Source organism: Xiphophorus couchianus, chromosome 14 (genome assembly GCF_001444195.1).
Source record: "Xiphophorus couchianus chromosome 14, X_couchianus-1.0, whole genome shotgun sequence".
In the NCBI taxonomy this organism is placed as follows: Eukaryota; Metazoa; Chordata; class Actinopteri; order Cyprinodontiformes; family Poeciliidae; genus Xiphophorus; species Xiphophorus couchianus.
In genome coordinates, this window is record NC_040241.1 from 1,069,179 (window position 1) to 1,091,899 (window position 22,721).

The following is a 22,721-nucleotide window of genomic DNA, read 5'->3' on the forward strand; positions in this document are numbered from 1 at the left end:
GTTTTTACAAAAAAAAAACAGCCATAAAATTAAGTGTACCACTTCTGTGGGCAGCCCACTGTGGTGAGTGTCACTTATTTTCATATCTGAAAGGTGGCAACCCTGGTTTGTGTGCATGTTGTTTTCCATTCCAATATCTGCTCTTCTACAATTTATATGATCTCTGTTTACAGTTCTAACAGTTCTAACTTCTGGCTGTGAGCCTTCAATCTTAAACATGTAGCTGATTTAATGCTCAGGATTATTCACCTCCTCCAGGTCTTATTCAATGTGTTTAGCTGCACAGTCCGGAACGTTCTCCTCCATCTATGTCATTAACCGTGGTCACTAGGTAGAGTAGGTACTAATACCTTATATTTTGAAATATGGGCCATTTTTGCAAAAAAAAAAAAAAAAAATTTCAGACCTGTTATGACACAAAGGCTTCAACATGCATTTAAAGTGAAATATGCACTTTAAATGATGAGCACTTCTTGTCATTCTAAGTGTGCTTCCAAGACTGATAAACATGTTATTACATATTTCTGTAGAATTACTATATTTGTCTGCTGGCATAACTCTTCCAATAGTCTGTGTCTACTTTAAGTCTCCACCTGTAGCCTTACCCAAGAAACTGGGCTCCAGATGGCCCCACTTCAATGAGCCTGCTGGCCAGACCCTCGCCTTCCACCATAGGGGGCATGGTGGCCAGACGGTGCCGTTTCACCAGTCGACAGGTGACCCTTGTTGGGGCGCTGCATTTCTTGGGTGGAATGATGATCCGGAGGCCATTATGTCGGCAACCACGCATGGCTCCACCTCTGGCGTCCACCATGAAGCTGACCAGGAAGCTAAAGCGGAACAGGAAATTTTTCACAACTGAAAACATATGTCACTGTTAACATTTGGTGATGAGGCCACAGACACCAAAACTAATAGAGCAGGGGTCTCAAACTCCAGTCCTCGAGGGCCACAACCTTTAGATGTGCCTCTGCTGCACCACACCTGAATAGAATAATTAGGTCATTAGCAAGGCTCTGGAGAACTGATCTACACAAGGAGGAGGTAATTAAGCCATTTCATTCCAGTGTTTTGTACCTGTGGCACAAAACGCAGGCCAAAAACTGTAGGCCTGCGGCCCTCGAGGACTGGAGTTTGAGACCCCTGTAATAGAGTAAGTTATTTTCTTTAATATCCTTTAAGAACCTTCTCCATTGTCAAGTCTCACTCTATCCAGTTTATATCTGGTTCACTTTTAGTCAAGTTGGGTGCATTTCCACTGGCAATGTGTTAGAGGGCATGAATAAGTGGGAATGTGGGAACATGAGCAAGCTGTGAGCTGTGAGGGCGTAGGGTTGCTCTGTCCAGTTGATGCTGTGTGGGCTCTTTTGCCACATTTGATAGAAAGGTTTGGACCTCAAGGACCCTGGAATTATCTATTTGCAGTCATCTTGCCAAATACTACGGATTGAAAATAATGGTTGAGATATTGATGTTTGAGGAGTTTGGAAATATCGCTTTCACTCATACTGTGATGTAAATCCAATGACCAATCAACAAATGCAGTCTACTGCCAATCAAATCGTTTGCACGTAATACCCATGTTGGCCCAACTTGTTCCAAAAAGCAAGGAGGATCCCGCAGGATCTACAAATGGAGACAAATCTCCATTTGTCTCCAAATGAAGAGTTGAATGAGGAGGAACTGACAAAAGCCACACCCAAGCAGAAGGCACTTAAATTTTACAAGCTGATAAGAGCATATTTCCCAGGGTGTCACCATTTGATTCCAGTTTTGGAGTCAGATGAGGACTCCAAATATCTGTGGAGGAAACTAAAGATTAGGGTGATGGTGAGGAGGTGTTCTAACCCCAGGTTTGAAGTTCATCACCAAAGACAAATCATCAAAATACCAAAGGACACATACAAGAAGATGCTCCCTCAGTGGAACTGTTTTTTTTAGTAATGATTTCTATGTCATTATAATATCAAAAACACACAATTTCATTATGAAGTGATTTGTTTTTACAATAATATATATATATATATATATATATATATATATATATGATAATGTATGAAGAAATCATTATTTTATGGACAAAAAGAAAAGAAAAAATGCTCTTGGGGGCCCCCTGCTGGCCCGTAGGTCACGCACACTTCATCAGTAATATGAACTGCCTTGCAATGTGCAGAAATCATCCAAACGTCCAAAGATCCAGTAGAAGATAAGCAAGCAAAACATTGTCTCAAAAAAGGGCTTATCCTTCAGCGAGAGAGGAAAGTCTGAGTTTACAGATGAACGAGCTAAACTGCTAAAATACTTCTCTGTTAGAGGTCTTTCTAACCGAAAGATGTTAAAACACTTTCATCGATTTCTGTGAAATCTCCTCTCTCCAATCAGATAAAAGCCCAGGGGCTGATGGATTCTGTGCATAGTTTTAGAAAAAGATAAAAAGTTAAATTAACCTATGACAAGATGTGTTTGACAAGTTTTTTGAAGAAGGGGAACTCCCAAAATGTGTGTACTTAGCTCATATTATAGATATTCCAAAATAAGGAAAACATCCAGAATTATGTGCTTCTAATCGTCCAATTAACGTCCCTAGGGTGGATGTTCAGATACTTTCAAAGAGTTCAAGAGTTGCCATTATTTGTTGTTTTCCTTAGGAATCCAGCCATTACCAATTGCTGTCTGGCAATCATCAAATATCCAGGGAACAGTTTTCAGGGGAACACACTACAACCTTTTGTTGTATAAGGATTACATTTTCTTGACATTAACAGACCCATCAAACTCGATACCTGTGCTAATCAATTGTGTGGAAGAATTCAGTCAAATTTCTGGATACAAGATAAGTTTTACAAAATCTGAAATTATGCCTCTTGATTTTTCATCTGAGCACAAACCGCACCTCCTGCCCCAAAGATGCTGCTCTGTGCAGTTGCCCATGTCACTCATATTAGAAACTGCCACTGATTTTAGGGACAAGATTTCACTGCCTCTGGGAATGCGAAAAGGTTAAATGGTTTTAGCAAATTGTATGTGCTGAGGTTGAAAATGTTCAGTAAATAGAATGTTCAAAAACAATATTCACATATAAATCTAGAGCAGAAACTGGTGTCTGTTTTCTCACCATTCACACATCAAACATTTAAATGTGGGAGAAACTGACTGGAATGATGTTCCATATCACAACAACAGATGTTCTATTAACAACTTAATCCATGGTTTGATTCTGCAACACGCCCACAGAGTTACAAGGCTCAGAATAATGTATCCCCAAAATATGGTGTGAGACACGACAACATGGAGGCCGTGTTGTGGAAATGCAAACTTCATGAGACGGTCTGTGTAATCAACAGACGTGTCCTCAACCTTCATCGCCTCAGTTTTTTCAGACTTTTGCTGTTTTAACTTGTAGCTTCCTAGCTTATGTGGAGGGAAAATGAAGAGACATGAGGTCTGCAGAACAATACAGGTTTAAAACTTGGAGGTTTTAGTTCGATTCACAAAGCTTTCAATACTGTGAGCCTGAGAACATGTGAGGCAATGTTTACTGAGGACAGACACACAAACATGCACCTCTCCAAGAGGAGTGCACGTGCAAGTGGAGGAAGAGTGGTGATGATGATGAAGGAAAATGTGATTAAACCAAGATGCAGAGGGTCACCTGCTGTGGTCTCCATGATCATGGCACGGAGAGGAACGGCTAAAAACAAGAGTCACATCGGGAGGCATTAAAAGTTGAGCAGAATCAGTTTGAAAAAAAATGAAAAAAACAAACCATGAGAGGAAAATCAGAGCAAGGAAGGAAAAGATTGTTGTTATAGAATTAAAAAACATGTTTTTGGTCTTTATGTGAAAAGTAATCTGAAGTGACCCAATATCCCATTTGTTGTCAAATCGGATATTTTTGAAGTGGCCATTCACACTTCCAAATATATGCGACCTGTATGTGTTCTCCAGTGCTAATGGCAAATGACCTGGAATCGTCCCACATATCCAGTAGAGGGCGCAATAATGTCACACATAGAGAATGTGCTCAGTATTTTGCCAACTGCCATAAAAGAGAAGAATTGCTCAGTGTTTGTGGAAGTAAACATGAAAGTAAATGATGACAGTCTGAACAACTGTCACCATTAGTGGAAGTATATATATATAAATATATATATATTCTTTTCTTGCAAAGTTTAGTGTCAATTTAGTCTACTGCTGTGTATATGTTCAGCTGAAACTGCAAGCTCAACCTCAGATTTTTGTTTGAAATAAGAGAGTATGTTGAGACTGAAGAACAGGTGTGGTTTGCATGATAAAATACAGAACAAAAGCAGAGCTGACTGGATATTGTGGAGAACGAGAAGACTCCATAAACTTCTCGTTCATGGAGATGTCAGACTTCTAATAACTGTTTAGCCTGCACTATAAATACAACTTCAGATCAGACTTTCATTTGAAATATTGCATCCTTTTGTCCTTTTCCCAGATCTGATAAGGTCAGTATGCCTTCATAGAAAATTCTGCATATTTAAGCCAAAGCCTACACAATTGTATTTAACATGGAATGTTTGTGTCATCGTTAACAATTTTGTCCAACACTGGAACTTAGCCTACCCTGAATGAATGGGGCTGGAGGACAAAGCAATATTATCCAGGTTCTCTGTTCCCCAACTCAGTCTGTAGGAATCTCTCTCATTCTCCCTCGCAAGTGATGAAACCTAGAATCAAACAAATATAATTAAAAATTACTCAGAACATTTGGAAAATTTCTCATAAGCCACTCATGACACATTCCTTCACTAAGAATTATGTTTTGTCAAAGTTGCACCTGAACCACAAGACTAGAACAATGTTCTTTGGGCAACACCAAATTCAAGACATTAAGTCAGAATGTGCTGCACCATAATTGGCTCTTTGTAGCTGTTAATTTTGAGAGGGTTATGTTAGAGTTGGATTTGACAGACACAGGACATGGACTCCTGGCTGTCACAGTCAAAGTCTAGCCTTTAGCAATCTTTTCTTTGTCCTGATTAGTTTGTTTTATGAAAAGCAGCAAGGTTTTGTCTGAAATACGTTTAACAAATGGGAGTACCTGGTGAGAGGTGAGCATCTCGTCCATCATACCATCATGTCTTGGAGAATAGTAGCTATGATGGGTGGGTGTGAAGGACCTGTCTGAACTGGAGCACAAAATATCAGAATAAACCGTCAAACCAGTGAAGGTCAAGAGCTGGGAAATTAATTTCTCTAGACAGAATTGGTAATTAGCTCAACATTTAACACTAATCATTTCTAACACAAACAGGCATCAGTGTCCAATAACTGACTAGATCATTTTGTGCAGCTGAGAGTTAGTTATTTCTGACCTGAGCTCCTAAATTCAATGAATGTCACATTTAGAATCAAATGTCATTCAATGAAAGGTCTCACTAAGACCAGACAGAGTGTAAGACTGGATGTTCCTCTGGTTGAAATACTGATGTTAGAGAGACCCTATGCTAGTGCATCAGGCCTGAGTCAGAACATACCTTTGGACTCCACTATGGATGAGTGAGAAGGGATACATGAAGAGGAGGGAGACACACAAGAGTGTTAGTTCTCTCAAGCTCAGGAAGAACGGAGTTTTTCATAAAGCTCTGTACAAAAGTCTTCAGCGATCACTCATATGTTTATATTTTAGTGAAGTTTGATCAGCTGATCTAACTTCTGGATGTTGTCTGGTTTTGTTCTCCTTTTCAGCACATTTTAGCCAAAATGGGCAAAAATGAAGTACAACTTTGTGGCGAAGTAGCTGAGAATGAAAAACCCAACTTGTATTTTTCTATATTGGCTTATGGTTAAATAGTAACCCTAACCCTACCATGTGAATGATTTAAAGGATTTTTTTTTCCGCCTTGAGACTTACAATATCTCATTGAGATATTGAGACTCACATTCAACACTGTTGTGTCTAAATAGCAGGCAGTTAGGCATCAGATCAGATGCATGAAGACTTTCACTGACTCCTTTCAATATTATTGTCTACATGTGGAAATTTCACGCATGCAAACAACGCTGGAGGGGAAAAAGGCTATTCTTTAATATGCCATCTGTTATTGGCCTCACTAGATACTCGCACTAGCTATCCAAACAGCTAAACAATCTTGAAAGATGAAGAAAATCCTGATGGCGATGACTGGTTAATAAAGTTTACTTCAGTGATAGTTCAATAATTTTCTTCTCCTTCTTTTTTTGTGAAAAGACAATGCTTTAACAAACACCAAGAAAGAACTAGGAGGAGTGTGGAGAGGCCATTTGATTCTGGGCAAAGCACTTCCTGTCCATATTCTTCTTCTACTATTAACTTAAACAATAACTTAAAGTGACCACAAGGTGGTGTATTTCAACTAATAATAACACTAGCAATATTAAACACAGTAAACATAACACCATCCATAGCTGCATTGACATGGTAGAAAAATTCTGTTAACTTAATGAAACCTGGAGATGCAGGTCTTATTCATTATTCATTCATCATACCCTGCACCACAACAAAGGACAAATAATGCACAAAAAACATTAAAGAATAACTCAAAATCGAGCTAGCAGGCTACACAGTATAGCGCCACGACAGAACGAAAGACTCCAGAAAGAGCAGAGGAGGAGGCTCTGTGTGTACGTGAACAACACCTGGTGTACTAACACAGGGACTGTCATCAGCCATTGCTCCCCAGACCTGGAGTATGTGACTGTTAGATGCAGACCAATATGAAGAAGAAGAAGAAGAAGAATTACTTTATTCATCCCAGCAGGGAAATTATTTCGCAGATACAGCAAGAATTTTTTATACACAGATTAACACACACACGATGGGAGCTGCATCTGCAGGCAGCCAGTTGAGCCGGCACCATTTTTGAAGGAGGACATGCGGCAAAGGTCGTCGGGACCGGGAGTCGAACCCGCGACGTCCGCAGGTCTAAGGCCTCCAAATGTGGGGCGTGCTAACCCCCTGCACCACCACTGCGCCACCACAGCACACCCCCATATATACCTCCCCAGAGAGTTCACCGTAGGTGGTAACTGCTGTTTACATCCCACCGGATGCTAATGCTAAAACAGCTATTGGATTTTTGCATGGCAGCATTAGCCATCTGCAGAGCATCTATCCAGATGCTGTGCACATCATAGCGGGGGACTTCAACCATGCAGACTTGAAGACAGCGCTCCCCAAATTCCACCAGCATGTAAAGTGTGCTACAAGAGAGGCTAACACTCTGGACAAAGTCTACTCCAACATCAAGCTAGGCTACAGGGCTAGACCACTTCCTCACCTGGGTCAGTCCGATCACCTGTCCCTGCATTTAATTCCTGCTTATGCCCCCCTCAGGAAAACTGCTCCAACCATCACCAAAACCATCAAATCCTGACCCAAGGATGTGACACAGCAGCTGCAGGACTGTTTCAATAGGACAAACTGGGATGTTTTTGAACATCAGGACCTGGAGGTTTTGACGGACAGTGTAGTGTGCTACATCAAGTACTGTATTGACACTGTAGCTGTGGATAAACGCATCCGGGTCTTCCCAAACCAGAAGCCCTGGATGACTCAGGAGGTCCAGCGACTGCTAAAGACCAGGAATGCCGCCTTCAGGTCTGGGGACAGGACCATCTACAGTACAGCCCGAGCTAACTTGAAGAGCGGCATCAGAATGGCTAAGTCTGACTACAGGAGGAGGATAGAGGGCTACCTTGACAGCAACAACAGCAGGCAGGTGTGCCAGGGAATCCAGCATCTCACCAACTACAGGACCAACCTCGCAGCTGTGTAAGGCGATGCCACGCTGGCAGAGGAGCTGAACCTCTTCTTTGCCCGCTTTGAGGTGAAGCCAACAGAGGCAGCCACACTACACCAAGCAACCCACAACACCACACTCCTCGTTGTAGAGGAGCAGGAGGTGAGGCGCACACTGCGGGCTGTCAATCCAAGGAAGGCTGCTGGACCTGACGGCGTCCCTGGACATGTCCTGAAAGACTGCGCCGATCAGCTGGCTGGAGTCTTCACCAGGATCTTCAACCAGTCCCTAGCCCTGTCTACAGTCCCATCCTGCCTGAAATCTTCCACCATAGTCCCCATACCCAAGAAACCTCACATCTCCTGCCTCAACGACTACCGGCCAGTGGCACTAACCACTGTGGTGACGAAGTGTTTTGAAAAACTGGTCCGGGGTCACATCACAGCACTTCTCCCTCCTGGCTTTGACCACCACCAGTTCGCCTACAGAGCCAACAGATCCACAGAGGACGCTGCGATCACGGCCCTCCATGCTGCTCTGTCACATCTGGAGCAGCAGGGGAGCTATGTGCGGATGCTCTTTGTAGACTACAGCTCTGCTTTTAATACCATCCTCCCTCACAGACTGGTGGACAAATTGGGGGACCTGGGCCTCCCTCACTCTACCTGCATGTGGATTCTGAGCTTACTGACCAACCGACAACAGAGAGTTAGGGTGGGAAAACATACATCCACTGCCCTCAGCCTTAGTACTGGCTCTCCACAGGGCTGTGTGCTGAGCCCCCTGCTCTATTGTCTGTACACATACGACTGCACCTCTGCCCACCACAGCAACACCATCATCAAGTTTGCTGATGACACCACAGTGGTGAGGCTCATCTCAGGAGGCGACGAGTCCGCCTACAGGGGTGAGGTGGAGCGGCTGTTGCAGTGGTGCAGGGAGAACAATCTGCTCCTCAACAACTCAAAGACAAAAAAACTCATAATAGATTACAGGAGGAATAAAACGGACATTACACCACTAACCATTGGGGGAAAATGTGTGGAGAGGGTAGCTGATTTCCGTTTCCTGGGGGTCCACATTGAGCAGGGCCTCACATGGAACATGAACACCTTCGAGCTGATAAAAAAGGCCCAGCAAAGACTGTACTTCCTGAGGGTTCTCAGGAGGAACAACATCAAGGAGAAGCTGCTGGTGTCCTTCTACAAGTGCTCCATAGAGAGCATACTGACCTACTGACTTTCGACAGATGGCGGCGCGTGTAGACGCTGCGGCTCGGAGCTCCCGTGTTTTCGTTTTTTTTAGCTTGTTTTTATTGATGTCTTCGCTCAACACACTACTGGAAGCCGTTACAACTTACAGCAGATTAGAACTGTGGGACATAGGAACACAGTTTGGACTTCACACACCCACCAAGCTGGACTTTATTCGTCCAGAGTTGCTACGAACACCTGGGACTATGATCATTCCTCCCATGCTGCCAAGGCGACGGAGGAGGCAGCGCAAACAAAAGAGGGGTAAGAGAGCCGGCGTGCGGGCTAGGCTACAAGCTAGCCCTCATAAACCGGCCCTCCCCAGCCTCTTCCTCGCCAATGCCAGGTCCCTCGTCAACAAAATCGACGAGATGCGACTCCGGATTACTTCTCGCCGGATGGACAGCTGTGTGACTGTTGTCACAGAGACCTGGCTGGAGGATAACATCCCGGACGCAGCGGTGGAGATAACGGGGCGCGCTCTGTTCCGGGCGGATCGGACTGCAGCTTCGGGTAAGGGCAGAGGCGGAGGTTTGGCATTGTATGTACACAATGCCTGGTGTACAGCCACACACTCTGTCGGAACATTCTGCTCTCCTGACTTGGAATATCTGGCGGTGAAATGCAGACCCTTCAAGTTGGTGAGAGAACTCTCGTCCATTGTGATCGTGGCCGTTTACATACCACCGAGGGCTAATGCTAAGCTAGCATTAGAGGAGCTGTACTGCCTGATCAGCGTGCAGATGAACTCCAACCCGGAGGCAGCCGTGATTGTGGCGGGGGACTTCAATCACGTGGAACTGAAGGCTGTGTTTCCCAAATTCCACAAATCCATAAACTTTCCCACCAGAGACAATAACATTTTGGACCAGGTCTACTGCAATATCCCCGGAGCCTACAAGGCTGTAGCAGCTCCACATCTGGGCATGTCTGACCACATCTCAGTGGAGCTGATTCCTGTCTACAAGCCTCTGGCCTGCAGAACTAAGCCGACCACCAGAATAGTTCAGGTCTGGACTGAGGAGGCCTCCTCTGCACTTCAGGACTGCTTTGAGCATACAGACTGGAGTGTGTTCAGGGACGGCGCAGACTTGGAGGAATACTCATCGTCCGTTCTGTCCTATGTTCAGTTCTGCACCGACGCTGTCCTCCCTGTTAAGACCATAAAAGTGTTTCCAAACCAGAAACCATGGCTGGACAGCACAGTACGGGCCCTGCTGAAAGCCCGGGATGCTGCCTACAGGTCTGGAGACAGGTTGGCTTATAGCAGGGCCCGGTCGGAACTGAAAAAAGGTATTAAGTAGGCCAAGCTCCAGTACAAACAGCAGATTGAGGAACATTTCATCAACAACAACCCCCGAAGCATGTGGAGAGGCATCAGAACCATGACGGACTACAAACACAGCACTCAGCTGACCAGCCGCGACCCCACCCTGCCTGACACCTTAAACAGTTTCTTTGCCCGCTTTGACACGGCGGGCAGCAGAGAAGCCGTACATCTACCCCAACTGGAAGAGCAGCACCAGCCCCTCGTCTTACAGAAGCATCAGGTGACGTCCACCCTGAGGAGGATCAACACCCACAAAGCTCCAGGACCGGACAAGGTGTCAGGCCAGAGGCTGAAAACCTGCGCCGACCAGCTGGCAGGAGTGTTTCTGGACATTTTCAATCTGTCCCTGCAGCTTGCCACGGTTCCTGAGTGTCTCAAGTCTTCCACCATCATCCCTGTACCGAAGAAGAGGTCCATCACCAGCCTGAACGATTACCGGCCCGTCGCTCTGACCCCGGTGATCATGAAGTGCTTTGAGAGGATTCTTCTGAGGCACATCAGAGACTTCATCCCCGCAAACCTGGACAGCCTTCAGTTCGCCTACAGAGCAAACCGGTCAACAGAGGATGCTGTCTCCATCACTCTGCACACAGCCCTGACCCATCTGCAGCATCCCAACACCTACGTCAGGATGCTATTTGTAGACTTCAGCTCAGCATTTAATACCGTCATCCCAGACAAGCTGGTGCTGAAGCTACTCGAGGTGGGGCTGCCCGCTTCACTGTGCCACTGGATCAGAGACTTCCTCACCAACAGGCCTCAGGTGGTGAGAATAAGTGGCTCAACATCGTCCCCACTGGTCCTCAACACAGGCACGCCGCAGGGCTGTGTGCTCAGCCCAGCTCTCTACACCCTGTTTACACACGACTGCGTGGCCATCCACCCCACCAACACAGTCGTGAAGTTCGCGGACGACACAACAGTAGTGGGTCTCATTTCAGACAACAACGAGACCCACTACAGAGAGGAGATTCTGCAGCTCACTCAGTGGTGTTCAGCCAACAACTTGGTGCTGAACACAGGGAAGACCAAGGAGGTCATTGTGGATTACAGAAGGTCCAGGAAGACGGATCACACTCCCCTTCTCATAGATGGAGAAGTGGTGGAACGTGTGGACAACATCAAGTTCCTGGGCCTCCACATCACTTCTGACTTCTCCTGGAACACAAACACCTCTCACCTGGTGAAGAAAGCACAACAAAGGCTCTTCTTCCTCAGGAAACTGAGACGGGCTGGACTTTCCTCACGGCTGCTCGTGAACTTTTACAGGGCGATGATCGAGAGCATCCTCTGCCTCAACATGACTGTGTGGTATGGTAGCTGCACAGCATTGGAGAGGAAACAACTGACACGGGTGGTGAGAACAGCACAAGGCATTGTGGGATGCCCCCTCCCAGACCTGGACTCCATTTACACAGACCGGGTCAAGAAGAGAGCTGGATCCATAGCCATGGATTCCAGCCACCAGGGCCACAGACTGTTTGTGCCGCTGCCATCAGGCAAGCGGTACAGGAATATACGGACTACAACAAATAGACTGAGAAACAGTTTCTTCCCCACAGCCGTCAGAGCCATTACTCCCTGCCGTCCCTCCCTCCCACACATATCATAACCTCGCAGTCACACACACATATCCCCCACCCCCACACAGCCATATTGTTCTGCACTTTGCACTGTCACATTATCTGTACTTTGCCATAATTGGACCTGCTGCTACTTCTTTGGTGTGGTTGAGTGCCTTTAGTTAATTTAGTTGTATATATTGTTATTATTATTATTGTGTGTTTGCTTATTTATACTGTATATATTTGACCTTTTGCACGGGAGCTGCAATGGAAATTTCGTTGAATTCTGTTCAATGACAGTAAATGCTATCTATCTATCTATCTATCTATCTATCTATCTATCTATCTATCTATCTGTATCTGCGTCTGGTATAACAGCAGCACTACGACTCAAAGGAAAGCTCTCCAAAGGGTTGTGAATACAGCTCAAAAAATCATTGGCTGCCCTCTCCCCTCACTGGAGGACCTGCACAGCGACCGCTGTCTAAGAAAAGCACAACACATCACAAAGGACACTTCTCACCCCGGACATTCTCTGTTCACACTGCTGCATTCAGGCAGAAGATACAGAGCAACCAGAACCAGAACCAACCGTCTCAAAGACAGTTTCTACCCGATAGCAATAACAAAACTAAATGCAATCAAAAACAACCATTAATCATCATAAATGATGTATGTGAGAATGTGGCTGTTCTTATTTTTATTTTTATTTTCTGCCATTTGTTTGTTGATTCTTGCGTTGTGTGTGAATTGTGAGACAGTTATTTTTTGTTTTTGGGCATGTGCACCCACTGATGGCACCCTTTGAACTTTGTTGTCCTCAATGACAATGACAATGTCAATAAAGATTGTCATTGTCAATCTTTATTGACAATGACAATAAAGATTTATCTTATCTTATCTTATCTTATCTTAAAACCACTTTTTTCTCAAAGAGAAAATGTTTAGGAAGGATTAACTTAAAGATGGTGAATCTGTCAGGATTTGTTTCCTATTTCTTTATCAACTTGTTCAGTTTCCTCACTTGTGTGAAGACACACAATGTACTTTACATAATAGGATCTGCATGAAGAAAGTTAAAAAACAGACAATATTCAGAGTAGAATGTTGTACCTCCCAAAAATCAGATGATCAACTGCTTCAAGACATTCTGGATGATTATAACAAAGTCTGGCTCTTTGGTGGTAACAAACATTCTGAGGTGCTTTGGCACCTTTGCACAGCACTGCATGCATATACCGTACACTGACACAGGGCAATATTCTGATGATATATGTAATATAAAAACATATTTAAAGAAGGTGCAGCTCCACAGACTTAATGGGATTAAATAGTGTTAGAAAGGCAAAGCAATGTTTGAAGAAAACATGTTCTCTAGCAGAGTGGACAATGGTAAAGGGTGTTTGAACCTTTGAGCACTGATTTCTATATTTCACCAATGGATTTTCACTTCACTGTATAATAGTTTTTGTCTGAGATATGTTGTTCTTGGCTGTAGATCAGTGAAGTTGTGTGGTGAAGCATCTGGTACCTCTCAGTGCGCGTCCCCTCTAGGCTGAAACGGAGGTAGTTCATCCCATCCAGGTATTGTCCTGGCAGGGAATCATCTCCCAGTTCCTTGAGGTCTTCAGGCCTCAGATACTCTCCACCATCACCGGTCATTGTGTCATCACCTTCAGAAAAAAAGAGTCATTTTAAATCAAAACTGCTATTAAGAGGAGTAAACATCTACTGGTCAAAAATTATATGATGTTGCATGATGTTTACATTTTTTCTCAATAGGTCATTGTTGAAAATGAGAATTTGTTTGTAGTGAACTTACCTGGTTAACTAAAAGTTATATACATTGATAACTAAAAGATGAAATGAGGACTTTTGTAATGAGTATATCATTTAAACTCAGTAAACTCAATATTTAACTTCATCTTATGAAAATGCTGTAGGACTGTTAGAATTTACTGAATTCCTTCCCTAATCAACTATATTGATTGTCTAACACCAAACAAATGCAATGATTGCAGCAGCTCATGCACCTTGTGTCATCTGTAACACTGACGCAATCTGTGTTTGGCTTTAGTTATTTCTTATTCTCTCTTTTCATGTTTTGATTTAGATCAGCCTTTGCTTATTTCATACTCTACATCAATATTTTCTTTGCTATTTATTTAGATCACCTTTATTAATATTCTTCATATTCATTAATTTTAGAATTATGTTCTGCCTGCTCCTCAGCTTGTTTTCCTTGCCCTTTTGTGCGATCTCTCTCCCTCTCCCTCAGCCTGCCTTCTGCTGTCTCCACACAGCTGCACCCTGTTTCTACATAGAACTCCTCCATTGTTCTAGTAATCAAGCTCCCAGTATTTAAAATATTCTCTTTCACACACTCCTCACTAGTTTCTTCCATTAACCTTATGCCACCAGGTCTGTTTGTTTCCTGGCTCCCTGTGTGTTTCCTTCAAGTTTTGTAAGATGTAAGATAAACACTGTTTGTGACACAGTGAAAAGTAGAAACCATGAAAACACTGGCAAAGAAAATTATTTCAGTATTTCTGTTCAATACTTCTGTCCCTCACATCAGATGTCTGTCACGATGCCTCATTAAATGACATAGTAACATGTCATTAAGTGACATAGTAACCTGAAATTAAGTGACATAGCAAAATGTCATTAAGTGACATGGTAACATGTCATTAAGTGACATAGTAACATGACATTAAGTGACATGGTAACATGTCATTAAGTGACATAGTAACATGTCATTAAGTGACATAGTAACCTGAAATTAAGTGACATAGCAAAATGTCATTAAGTGACATAGTAACATGTCATTAAGTGACATAGTAACATGTCATTAAGTGACATAGTTACATGTCATTAAGTGACATAGTAACATGTAATTAAATGACAGTAACATGAAATTAAGTGGTATAGTAACATGTCATTAAGTGATATAGTAAAATGACATTAAGTGACATAGTAACATGTCATTAAGTGACATAGTAACAAGACATTAAGTGACATAGTAACATGAAATTAAGTGACAGTAACATGTCATTAAGTGACATAGTAACATGTCATTAAGTGACAATAAAATGTCATTAAGTGACATAGTAACATGACATTAAGTGACATAGCAAAATGTCATTAAGTGACATGGTAACATGTCATTAAGTGACATAGTAACATGTCATTAAGTGACATGGTAACATGTCATTAAGTGACATAGTAACATGTCATTAAGTGACATAGTAACCTGAAATTAAGTGACATGGTAACATGTCATTAAGTGACATAGTAACATGTCATTAAGTGACATGGTAACATGTCATTAAGTGACATGGTAACATGTCATTAAGTGACATAGTAACATGTCATTAAGTGACATAGTAACATGTCATTAAGTGACATATTAACATTTCATTAAGTGACATAGTAATATGACATTAAGTGACATAGTAGCATGTCATTAAGTGACATAGTAACCTGAAATTAAGTGACATAGTAAAATGTCTTTAAGTGACATTGTGACGTGTCATTAAGTGACACAGTCACATGTCATAAAGTGACATAGTAACATGACATTAAGTGACGTAGTAACATGACATTAAGTGACATAGTAACATGACATTAAGTGACATAATAACATGTCATTAAGTGACATAGTAACATGTCATTAAGTGACATAGTAACATGTCATTAAGTGACATGGTAACATGTCATTAAGTGACATAATAACATGTCATTAAGTGACATAGTAACATGTCATTAAGTGACATGGTAACATGTCATTAAGTGACATAGTAACATGTCATTAAGTGACATAGTAACCTGAAATTAAGTGACATGGTAACATGTCATTAAGTGACATAGTAACATGTCATTAAGTGACATGGTAACATGTCATTAAGTGACATGGTAACATGTCATTAAGTGACATAGTAACATGACATTAAGTGACATGGTAACATGTCATTAAGTGACATAGTAACATGTCATTAAGTGACATATTAACCTGAAATTAAGTGACATAGCAAAATGTCATTAAGTGACATAGTAACATGTCATTAAGTGACATAGTAACATGTCATTAAGTGACATGGTAACATGTCATTAAGTGACATAGTAACATGTCATTAAGTGACATATTAACATTTCATTAAGTGACATAGTAATATGACATTAAGTGACATAGTAATATGACATTAAGTGACATAGTAGCATGTCATTAAGTGACATAGTAACCTGAAATTAAGTGACATAGTAAAATGTCTTTAAGTGACATTGTAACGTGTCATTAAGTGACACAGTCACATGTCATAAAGTGACATAGTAACATGACATTAAGTGACGTAGTAACATGACATTAAGTGACATAGTAACATGACATTAAGTGACATAATAACATGTCATTAAGTGACATAGTAACATGTCATTAAGTGACATAGTAACAAGAAATTAAGTGACATAGTAACATGACATTAAGTGACATAGTAACATGACATTATGTGACATAGTAACATGTCATTAAGTGACATAGTAACATGTCATTAAGTGACATTGTAACGTGTCATTAAGTGACACAGCAACATGTCATTAAGTGACATAGTAACATGTCATTAAGTGACATAGTAACCTGAAATTAAGTGACATAGTAAAATGTCATTAAGTGACATTGTAACGTGTCATTAAGTGACATTGTAACGTGTCATTAAGTGACACAGTAACATGTCATTAAGTGACATAGTAACATGTCGTTAAGTGACATAGTAACATGAAATTAAGTGACAGTAACATGTTATTAAGAGACATAGTAACATGAAATTAAGTGACATAGTAACATGTCATTAAGTGACATAGTAATATGACATTAAGTGACATAGTAACATGTCATTAAGTGACATAGTAACCTGAAATTAAGTGACATGGTAAAATGTCATTAAGTGACATAGTAACATGTCATTAAGTGACATAGTAACATGACATTAAGTGACATAGTAACATGTCGTTAAGTGACATAGTAACATGAAATTAAGTGACAGTAACATGTTATTAAGAGACATAGTAACATGAAATTAAGTGACATAGTAACATGACATTAAGTGACATAGTAACATGACATTAAGTGACATAATAACATGTCATTAAGTGACATAGTAACATGTCATTAGGTGACATGGTAAAATGTCATTAAGTGACATAGTAACATGTCATTAAGTGACATAGTAACATGTCATTAAGTGACATAGTAACATGACATTAAGTGACATAGTAAAATGACATTAAGTGACATAGTAACATGACATTAAGTGACATAGTAAAATGTCATTAAGTGACATTGTAACGTGTCATTAAGTGACACAGTAACATGTCATTAAGTGACATAGTAACATGACATTAAGTGACATAGTAACATGACATTAAGTGACACAGTCACATGTCATAAAGTGACATAGTAACATGTCATTAAGTGACATAGTAACAAGAAATTAAGTGACATGGTAACATGACATTATGTGACATGGTAACATGACATTAAGTGACATAGTAACATGTCATTAAGTGACATAGTAACAAGAAATTAAGTGACATAGTAACATGACATTATGTGACATAGTAACATGTCATTAAGTGACATAGTAACATGTCATTAAGTGACATTGTAACGTGTCATTAAGTGACACAGCAACATGTCATTAAGTGACATAGTAACATGTCATTAAGTGACATAGTAACCTGAAATTAAGTGACATAGTAAAATGTCATTAAGTGACATTGTAACGTGTCATTAAGTGACACAGTAACATGTCATTAAGTGACATAGTAACATGTCGTTAAGTGACATAGTAACATGAAATTAAGTGACAGTAACATGTTATTAAGAGACATAGTAACATGAAATTAAGTGACATAGTAACATGACATTAAGTGACATAGTAACATGACATTAAGTGACATAGTAACATGACATTAAGTGACATAATAACATGTCATTAAGTGACATAGTAACATGTCATTAGGTGACATGGTAAAATGTCATTAAGTGACATAGTAACATGTCATTAAGTGACATAGTAACATGTCATTAAGTGACATAGTAACATGACATTAAGTGACATAGTAAAATGACATTAAGTGACATAGTAACATGACATTACGTGACATAGTAAAATGTCATTAAGTGACATTGTAACGTGTCATTAAGTGACACAGTAACATGTCATTAAGTGACATAGTAACATGACATTAAGTGACATAGTAACATGACATTAAGTGACACAGTCACATGTCATAAAGTGACATAGTAACATGTCATTAAGTGACATAGTAACAAGAAATTAAGTGACATGGTAACATGACATTATGTGACATGGTAACATGACATTAAGTGACATAGTAACATGTCATTAAGTGACATAGTAACAAGAAATTAAGTGACATAGTAACATGACATTATGTGACATAGTAACATGTCAATAAGTGACATAGTAACATGTCATTAGATGACATCGTAACAAGAAATTAAGTGACATAGTAACATGTCATTAAGTGACAGTAACATGACATTAAGTGACATAGTAACATGACATTATGTGACATCGTAAGAAGAAATTAAGTGACATAGTAAAATGTCATTAAGTGACATAGTAACCTGAAATTAAGTGACATAGTAAAATGTCATTAGGTGACATAGTAAAATGTCATAATGTGACATTGTAACGTGTCATTAAGTGACACAGTAACATGTCATTAAGTGACATAGTAACATGTCATTAAGTGACATAGTAACATGTCATTAAGTGACATAGTAACCTGAAATTAATTGACATAGCAAAATGTCATTAAGTGACATGGTAACATGTCATTAAGTGACATAGTAACAAGAAATTAAGTGACATAGTAACATGACATTAAGTGACATAGTAACATGTCATTAAGTGACATGGTAACATGTCATTAAGTGACATAGTAACCTGAAATTAATTGACATAGCAAAATGTCATTAAGTGACATGGCAACATGTCATTAATTGACATAGTAACAAGAAATTAAGTGACATAGTAACATGACATTAAGTGACATAGTAACATGTCATTAAATGACATGGTAACATGAAATTAAGTGACATAGTAACATGACATTAAGTGACATAGTAACATGACATTAAGTGTCATAGTAACATGTCATTAAGTGACATAGTAACAAGAAATTAAGTGACATAGTAACCTGAAATTAAGTGACATAGTAAAATGTCATTAAGTGACATTGTAACGTGTCATTAAGTGACATAGTAAAATGTCATTAAGTGACATTGTAACGTGTCATTAAGTGACATAGTAACATGACATTAAGTGACATAGTAACATGTCATTAAGTGACATAGTAACAAGAAATTAAGTGACATAGTAACAAGAAATTAAGTGACATAGTAACATGACATTATGTCACATAGTAACATGTCATCAAGTGACATAGTAACCTGAAATGAAGTGACATAGTAAAATGTCATTAAGTGACATTGTAATGTGTCATTAAGTGACATAGTAAAATGTCATTAAGTGACATTGTAACGTGTCATTAAGTGACACAGTAACATGTCATTAAGTGACATATTAACATTTCATTAAGTGACATAGTAATATGACATTAAGTGACATAGTAATATGACATTAAGTGACATAGTAGCATGTCATTAAGTGACATAGTAACCTGAAATTAAGTGACATAGTAAAATGTCATTAAGTGACACAGTCACATGTCATAAAGTGACATAGTAACATGACATTAAGTGACGTAGTAACATGACATTAAGTGACATAGTAACATGACATTAAGTGACATAATAACATGTCATTAAGTGACATAGTAACATGTCATTAAGTGACATAGTAACATGTCATTAAGTGACATAGTAACAAGAAATTAAGTGACATAGTAACATGACATTAAGTGACATAGTAACATGACATTATGTGACATAGTAACATGTCATTAAGTGACATAGTAACAAGAAATTAAGTGACATAGTAACATGTCATTAAGTGACATAGTAACATGTCATTAAGTGACATTGTAGCGTGTCATTAAGTGACACAGCAACATGTCATTAAGTGACATAGTAACATGACATTAAGTGACATAGTAACATGACATTAAGTGACACAGTCACATGTCATAAAGTGACATAGTAACATGACATTAAGTGACGTAGTAACATGACATTAAGTGACATAGTTACATGTCATTAAGTGACATAGTAACCTGAAATTAAGTGACATAGTAAAATGTCATTAAGTGACATTGTAACGTGTCATTAAGTGACATAGCAAAATGTCATTAAGTGACATTGTAACGTGTCATTAAGTGACACAGTAACATGTCATTAAGTGACATATTAACATGTCATTAAGTGACATAGTAATATGACATTAAGTGACATAGTAACATGTCATTAAGTGAAATAGTAAATGAAATTAAGTGACATAGTAAAATGTCATTAAGTGACATTGTAACGTGTCATTAAGTGACACAGTAACATGTCATTAAGTGACATAGTAACATGACATTAAGTGACATAGTAACATGACATTAAGTGACATAGTAACATGTCATTAAGTGACATAGTAACAAGAAATGAAGTGACATAGTAACATGACATTAAGTGACATAGTAACATGACATTATGTGACATCGTAACATGTCAATAAGTGACATAGTAACATGTCATTAAGTGACAGTAACATGACATTAAGTGACATAGTAACATGTCATTAGGTGACATCGTAACAAGAAATTAAGTGACATAGTAAAATGTCATTAAGTGACAAAGTAACATGACATAAAGTGACATAGTAAAATGTCATTAAGTGACATAGTAACATGTCACTAAGTGACATAGTAACATGTCATTAAGTGACAGTAACATGACATTAAGTGACATAGTAACATGACATTATGTGACATCGTAAGAAGAAATTAAGTGACATAGTAAATTGTCATTAAGTGACATAGTAACCTGAAATTAAGTGACATAGTAAAATGTCATTAAGTGACATAGTAACGTGTCATTAAGTGACATAGTAACAAGAAATTAAGTGACATAGTAAATTGTCATTAAGTGACATAGTAACCTGAAATTAAGTGACATAGTAAATTGTCATTAAGTGACATAGTAACCTGAAATTAAGTGACATAGTAAAATGTCATTAAGTGACATAGTAACCTGAAATTAAGTGACATAGTAAAATGTCATTAAGTGACATAGTAAAATGTCATTAAGTGACATAGTAACCTGAAATTAAGTGACATAGTAAATTGTCATTAAGTGACATAGTAACCTGAAATTAAGTGACATAGTAAAATGTCATTAAGTGACATAGTAACCTGAAATTAAGTGACATAGTAAAATGTCATTAAGTGACATAGTAAAATGTCATTAAGTGACATAGTAAATTGTCATTAAGTGACATAGTAACCTGAAATTAAGTGACATAGTAAAATGTCATTAAGTGACATAGTAACGTGTCATTAAGTGACATAGTAACCTGAAATTAAGTGACATAGTAACATGACATTAAGTGACATAGTAACATGACATTATGTGACATCGTAACATGTCAATAAGTGACATAGTAACATGTCATTAAGTGACAGTAACATGACATTAAGTGACATAGTAACATGACATTATGTGACATCGTAACATGTCATTAAGTGACATAGTAACATGTCATTAAGTGACAGTAACATGACATTAGGTGACATTGTAACAAGAAATTAAGTGACATAGTAAAATGTCATTAAGTGACAAAGTAACATGACATAAAGTGACATAGTAAAATGTCATTAAGTGACATAGTAACATGTCACTAAGTGACATAGTAACATGTCATTAAGTGACAGTAACATGACATTAAGTGACATAGTAACATGACATTATGTGACATAGTAACCTGAAATTAAGTGACATAGTAAAATGTCATTAAGTGACATAGTAACATGAAATTAGGTGACATAGTAAAATGTCATAATGTGACATTGTAACGTGTCATTAAGTGACACAGTAACATGTCATTAAGTGACATAGTAACATTTCATTAAGTGACATAGTAACATGACATTAAGTGACATAGTAACTTGTCATTAAGTGACATAGTAACAAGAAATTAAGTGACATAGTAACATGACATTATGTGACATAGTAACATGTCATTAAGTGACAGTAACATGTCATTAAGTGACATAGTAACATGTCATTAAGTGACAGTAACATGTCATTAAGTAACATAGTAACATGTCATTAAGTGACATGGTAACATGTCATTAAGTGACATAGTAACATGTCATTAAGTGACATAGTAACCTGAAATTAATTGACATAGCAAAATGTCATTAAGTGACATGGTAACATGTCATTAAGTGACATAGTAACAAGAAATTAAGTGACATAGTAACATGACATTAAGTGACATAGTAACATGTCATTAAGTGACATAGTAACATGTCATTAAGTGACATAGTAACATGTCATTAAATGACAGTAACATGAAATTAAGTGACATAGTAACATGTCATTAAGTGATATAGTAAAATGACATTAAGTGACATAGTAACATGTCATTAAGTGGCATAGTAACATTAAATTAAGTGACAGTAACATGACATTTAGTGACAGTAACATGACATTAAGTGACATAGTAACATGACATTAAGTGACATAGTAACATGAAATTAAGTGACAGTAACATGTCATTAAGTGACATAGTAACATGTCATTAAGTGACATAGTAAAATGTCATTAAGTGACACAGTCACATGTCATAAA

At 39.1% G+C, this 22,721-nt stretch overlaps 1 protein-coding gene across 32 annotated transcripts in view; it reads right to left on the reverse strand.

The window, feature by feature from the left end:
• The window catches only part of ank2b (ankyrin 2b, neuronal), a 176,110-nt gene that overhangs the window by 50,363 nt on the left and 103,026 nt on the right, over positions 1-22,721 (reverse strand). For 22 of the 32 annotated variants that reach the window (XM_028037792.1, XM_028037814.1, XM_028037787.1 and 19 more), the window contains 6 exons: positions 13,431-13,572; positions 5,508-5,519; positions 5,072-5,159; positions 4,594-4,697; positions 3,653-3,691; positions 606-830 (listed from right to left, as the gene is read on the reverse strand). In XM_028037792.1, coding sequence (XP_027893593.1) covers positions 606-830; positions 3,653-3,691; positions 4,594-4,697; positions 5,072-5,159; positions 5,508-5,519; positions 13,431-13,572 — 610 coding nt within the window. The remainder of the gene's footprint in view (positions 1-605; positions 831-3,652; positions 3,692-4,593; positions 4,698-5,071; positions 5,160-5,507; positions 5,520-13,430; positions 13,573-22,721) is intronic. The other 10 variants (XM_028037808.1, XM_028037794.1, XM_028037790.1 and 7 more) reach the window with 3 other exon arrangements.